This window comes from Corvus brachyrhynchos, unplaced genomic scaffold, assembly GCF_000691975.1.
Source record: "Corvus brachyrhynchos isolate BGI_N302 unplaced genomic scaffold, ASM69197v1 scaffold56, whole genome shotgun sequence".
In the NCBI taxonomy this organism is placed as follows: domain Eukaryota; kingdom Metazoa; phylum Chordata; class Aves; order Passeriformes; family Corvidae; genus Corvus; species Corvus brachyrhynchos.
Genome location: NW_008238664.1, coordinates 2,621,526 through 2,627,525, shown reverse-complemented (window position 1 = coordinate 2,627,525; position 6,000 = coordinate 2,621,526). Strand labels below are relative to the sequence as shown.

At 38.6% G+C, this 6,000-nt stretch overlaps 1 protein-coding gene across 1 annotated transcript in view; it reads left to right on the top strand.

Moving 5' to 3' along the window:
* LARGE1 (LARGE xylosyl- and glucuronyltransferase 1) overlaps positions 1 to 6,000 on the top strand; it is a 277,612-nt gene that overhangs the window by 74,547 nt on the left and 197,065 nt on the right. Inside the window, exon 2 of the mRNA XM_008636395.2 lies at positions 3,687 to 3,873. Coding sequence (XP_008634617.1) covers positions 3,768 to 3,873 — 106 coding nt within the window. The 5' untranslated portion in view covers positions 3,687 to 3,767. The remainder of the gene's footprint in view (positions 1 to 3,686; positions 3,874 to 6,000) is intronic.

Below are 6,000 nucleotides of genomic sequence, written 5' to 3'. Positions count from 1 at the left end.
CGCACACTGGCATTGTCTAAGCTGGTAGCCTTTTGGAGCACTGTTAGCAGCAGTCAGGGGTGAGCTGCCTGAGGTCGCAGCACAGTCTGTGGAGCTGTTCCTGTGCAGCAGGTTTTATAAATCCTGAACTGGTGTGTTGTAGAAGTGTAGAGCATCTGACATACTTACAGCAGAACATCACATACATGATATACATACAACTAGCTTTTGTGGGTATTACTTACTGAATCAGATCTCTAAAACACAATTATATGTGATGCTTTTAGAGCACAGTTGAAGAGCACGGTAGAACAATATCCTGCAATGCATGCACTCTTGCGTATCTGTGGCACAGGCAGAATATCTGATTGTGTCTGGAGGGGTGAAGCTGAGACCACGTTTGAAACTGTAAACACAAATGTTCCCTTTCACTCTGGGTCTAACCTTGGTCTCCCTTGCTTTGAGGTAAACCCAGTAAAGATGGATAAAGTTGCGGGTGCTTTTTGTGGCTCAGTTAGATGTATCTGAAAATACTAACATTGGGCAACAGGTAAGGAGGAGCCACTGGCTATTTTTTGATTGGAGTATCACACCTGGATGCTGTGGTTAAAATGGCCGGTTACTCTTTCATCCTTTTTGTTTCTGATATATTTCATGCTGTGTATTTCTGAGTACAGGTGTTTAGTTTTCAGTCTCAACAGCCGTGCTAACTGTCAGGAGGAGCACTGCATGGCTTTGTGGAAATGAAGTGAACCATTTTACTGAAGAGATAAATGTACCTAGCAGTGTCACATCTGAAGTAGCTTCACTTCTAGCTTGTACCATGAAACGGAACGGTGGGAGAATTCTGAAAGGCGATTGCAAGCTCATACGGCAGAAACGTGCTGCTGTGTTTTGTGCTCAGTCCTTGGTCCAGCCAGCGTTATCACTTCCCTTCATGGTGGATGTCAGTCTGGCACCTGTTGAAAGGAAAACCAAGTCAAAAGAACTACAATGTCTTCTTTCAATTTATTTGACAGTGGTATATTAGGTAACATTGTTTCTGAGTAAAGCCAATAGTGAATACATGATTGAGTCCAAAGCTCTTCCTGTAAGCCAAGGATCTTCATTACCATTCACGGACGTTTTATATAATTGCTTGTGTAAGGATTGCACATGATGCATCGTCTACTTTGGATAAAAGTACTCAGCAGGTGCTGTGATTTTATACACTAAAAATGAATATTTAAGACCCAAGGGAAGCTATTCACAACTTTGGGGGAGGTGGAGAGATAGTAGAAGCATAATTTAAAGTAGTTTATGGTTCTTTTAAAGCACTATTAAAAGAAATACCTCAACATTTCCTAGGGTGATTCATTGCAAGCTGACTTGTCTGTTTAGGATTTTCCCAAATGTTTTTCTAGTTAGATAAAGGATACACATGAATGCGCAAAATGATTTGGCTGTTTTGTCTGAATGATGACAATTTGTAGAAAACTGAATTTGCCACATTCCTATCTTTCCTTCACAGCTGAACTGGGAGTTCAGTGTTGTTCCTTTTACCTTTTTGATTTGTTAGAGTACTTTACATTCGTAGGGCAGAAAAGCTGGATTCCATCCTCCATATCAGCTTGTTCAGAAACTTAACTTGCATGGATATTTAAAAGAATATATATGAAAAATGAAATTATTTCTTAAATAGCCACCCCAGGATGAATTAGTCCACTACCAGCACTTTAACTCTGGGCTTCAGAGTGTGTATGTTATTGCCCTGGCAATTTGTAACAGCATGATTTCAGAAACATGGTGTTAAATCTTACTTTGTTACCTGTAATTTTTACAGGTGTCATTGATAGGAGCAGTTTCCAGGCACTGCATGTTGCAGTGCAAGATGTGGCTGCCAGTGACTGTGCTTGGGAGTTTGTATTTTCAGAGGTTTATTTTTCTGGGCACAGACTGATGTCAGTGGTGCATGGCTGTACATTTCAAGAAAAAAAAATAATTCCTACTTAAAATAAGTGTTTCTGTGCACTTTATGATATGCATGCTTATAAACACAGAAGCCAGGGAAATTATCAGTGTTTTTCAAGTAGGCACGTAAAGGACTCTCTTCAGAGAAGTTGTACAAGCTATGTGCTGTAAGGAAAAGAAATGAAATGTAATCATTATCCAAATACAGTGAATAAAGATAAGAGTTCTCCACAATTTATCTACCAAATGTGTGTCTCTGTCTAACACAGAGTGACTCTAATACCACAGTTGATAATATTAAGTCTGCCCACATATTTTGTGCAAAATCTCTGTGGTGAGGCATTCATTGCCTTGAAAAGCTGACACAATGGAATGCTTTTTGTGCTGGCTCTGGACAAATTATAGTCCATTTTATCAGTTCCAAGGTCACAGTACTATCATGGCTCTTAAACTGTAGTGTAGTAAAGTGGGCTCTATTGAATGCTCAGGGAACAGCTGTAAGTTTGCCTGATTACTGCAGCCAGGTACCTCCAGCACCAGAGATTTTTGTCTGAACCTATTTCTTTTGTCTACATTCTCATTTTTGCTGTAATTTAATTTCAGAATTGATTTTTACTGCAATATATGTGGAGTTGTAGAGCTAAGACACTTTCAGGACACACAGCACCCATTGTTAACATGTCACTGTAGAAATGCTTTCATTGCTTATCTCAGCTCTAGTGCTAGTTTAAGCATAAGTCAAAGGTCACTGTTATTAAACACCTTGTACTGCTAGAGTCTGTGTTTTTTTCCCTATCATTCTTGTAGACTACTTCTATTCTTAGAATTGAAAAACTTAAGCCCTTTCACACAAGACCTGAACTAGATTTGCATGGACTTAATACTTCTCTTTCCTTTTTGAACTTGTCTACTACTAGCCTTTCCTTCCCTTTCAAAAAAACCTGCTACCAATATGAAACGTAATTTTTATGCCCTGTATGCCTGCACTGGTGTGGGAATATTCATTTTCCTGTGAATAAAAATCCTCATATATTTTTTTCTCAGCCCCTCTGAAGTGCAGAACAATTATTTCAAATTAAGATCAGAATTATTTTTTTCCTAATAGAAACTGTTACTCAGCAGAATCCACTTCTCTCATGGCATACATCCTAAAGCTCCTGATAGCCCCTGTGTGAATAAGGATGTTTCCTTGCCCATTTTGAACTTTCTCTTCTCCCCTTTTACATAGCAGTTTATCAGCATTGCTTTTTGCTGTGCAAAGTGGGTAATTTCAGTGACATCCCTCTACTCCCAAACTTTACCTTTCCTTTTTTGGTTCACTCTTTTGAGTTCATGACAGATCACTGATTTAATGGGGTGACTTCTGCTCTTTGGGAGCAGGTGAAGGAATGTGGGTGGCTTTCTCTTATCTGCCATGGGACCCCAAGCACACATGGGCATCAAAGATCCCAGAGTTCTTGTAGAGTAAAATGAGGGCAAAACCACAAATAAAGCTGACATCTCTTGGTGAGATGGAGCTTAGTGTGTATTTAGGTGATATGATGTGGTTTATTGACTTACTGTCTTAACCTGACTTCTAAAACTTGTTTTATTATTAAGTGGTCGTGGATAATTTTGAAATGGGTACCGCCTTGAAATTGCAGGAGCCTTTTTTTTCGCCCTGTTCTTTTAACTCTTTAGGAACACTGGCATAGTGTATGTGTATAACTTGATGTAGAGAGATAAGCTGCTGAAATATTTTTTCCTTTCCTTTTCAGGGAGTAATATGTGGGAGGCTGTGGACTATTTGCTTCCGACATAGGAACAACATTGGGTTGGGAATCTGCACTCCTGAGAGAATGCTGGGAATCTGCAGAGGGCGACGGAAATTCCTGGCTGCCTCTCTGACCGTCCTCTTTGTCCCAGCCATTACGTGGATTTATCTGTTTGCTGGGAGTTTTGAAGGTAGGAGAGGAATAGTGGCTGGGGGGGGTGGTGGGGTGTTGAATGAATTGCAGCTGGGCAGACAAATGCAGATCAGTCATCATTGATTTTATTTGAATAAATCTCATTTGGCTTGCATACGAAATAGTTCCCAAGGTGAAGATTTCAACAAAGGGCCTTCCTTACCACGTTCTCACTGCTGAGGATGCTGAGTTAATTACTGGCCACAGTTACTTGGTTTTCCACTAATCTTTGAACTTTGAAAAAGTGCAACAACTCCCCGCCTGCCCAGTTTACTAATTTCTTCTCTGTGTTTTCTAATTTTTAAAAGTTGATCTATCCTCTGCCCGGTAAGATTTTTAACATCTCATTTAAGATATGCTGAACACAGAAAAACAATAAATTTAAAGTTTCTTTGCATAAAACTAGTTTGTATCCACATCCATCTGACTGCCAGTGAATTCTTTTAGTTGGAATATCTTTCTGTCTCCTTCTTTCTTTAGGTGGAAATCCTCCAGTTTATAGGTACATTGACTTGCAGCTATGTAATGAGCACTTTTTATAACAAGACATGGAATAATCACTACCTTGTCTTTTAAATTGCTTCTCTGATGAAGTTTTTTTTCTGGCCTTACAGAAGTTCAGCAGTAATGCTTCAGTTAGGGGAGGTTCATAGATTCTGGCTCTCCTGTTTTTTGCTACTCTGTAGCTTTTTTTTGTTTCTTTGTTTTGTTTATTGTGGAGGTGAAGCATTTTATGTTGGCCAATAGGTGTAATTTTGGCAGGAGTAAAAGAAAAGCTATTCAGCCTTTGTAATTTCCTTAGCATGAGGAAAGGTGTTCCAGCCTCGTAAAAACTGTTCAGTCACTAGTTTACAGTCTGATAATTTTAAAAAGGCATTGTTGAAAATGTCAAGCTTCTTTCATGTCTCTTTGGCTGACAAATCTGTGCTTTGTTTCGAAACAAAATGGGTTTCCACGTTAAATTAGAAGTAAGAACATGTAAAGATTTTCAGTATGTGTTACATACAATTCTGAATTAGTTATATGCCATGTACAAATATTTGTTTATGTAAATTGATTTGAGTACTTAAAATTCTGCCTTAATGTGCAGTAACTCCATGAGCTCATTCTAGAGCAAAACACTTGCAGGATTCATGTTAAATTGAAAATATGAGGGGTGCTAGCTGCATACTTAAAAATAATGATCTGGCAGGCAGAACAGTACTGATTTTGTTTGATTTTTAAAAGCTGTGCAAATGCAGGCCTCACCTTTTTGCTTCTAGAAGAATATTATGCCGCTTTGTTGTAATGACTATTTTAATTGTGTCCACAATTGATAATGCCATGGTGTTTTAAATCCCTCTGTGGATAGAATCCTTTGTTTTTACAGAGAACTCAATACAAATCTTGAAATTTGCTGCTACGTGGTATTTGAAGTGACTTAAAGCTCTCAGTGTGAATTAATCTTAAATGCAAACCAGGGAACAAAGCCCATTGCCTATTACAAAGCCTGGCACTGGAAAAGGACTGGAAATTCTATAAAGTTAGTAATTCTTTCAGTTATTTTTCTATATCCATTTTCCTTTTTTCTTAATTTTGGGTGGGGCATTATTTAATCTTTGTTGGTTAAAAACTAAGGTCAGTTAGATATTTATTTAACTGAATAATAGCTAGCATTTTCCTTAACTTGTAGGTATTATGGGCAAAAAGTTAATGCCATTTTGTTATTTTACATGATTTCTTGTTTTTTTTCTCCACATTGGTTCCCAAAATTTACTCATGTTTGAGCTCACTGTGGAGGTTGTAGTGAGGTGGAGGTGGCTTTCTTCTCCCAAGTAACAAGCAATAGAAAAAGAGGAAATGGCCTCAAGTTGCAGCACAGGAAGTTTGGATTGGATATTAGGAAAAATTTCTTCATGGAAAGGGTTGACAAGCATTGGAGCAGGCTGCCCAGGAAAGTGGTTGGGTCACCATCCCCGGAGATGTTTAAAAGAGGTGAAGGTGTGGCACTTAGGGATGTGGTTTAGTGGTGGATGTGGCAGTGCTGGGCTAATGGATGGACTCAATGATCTTAAAGGCCTTTTCCAACGTAAACCATTGTATCATCCTATGATTCTATAATTGAGTAAAAATTGCCTCACAATGG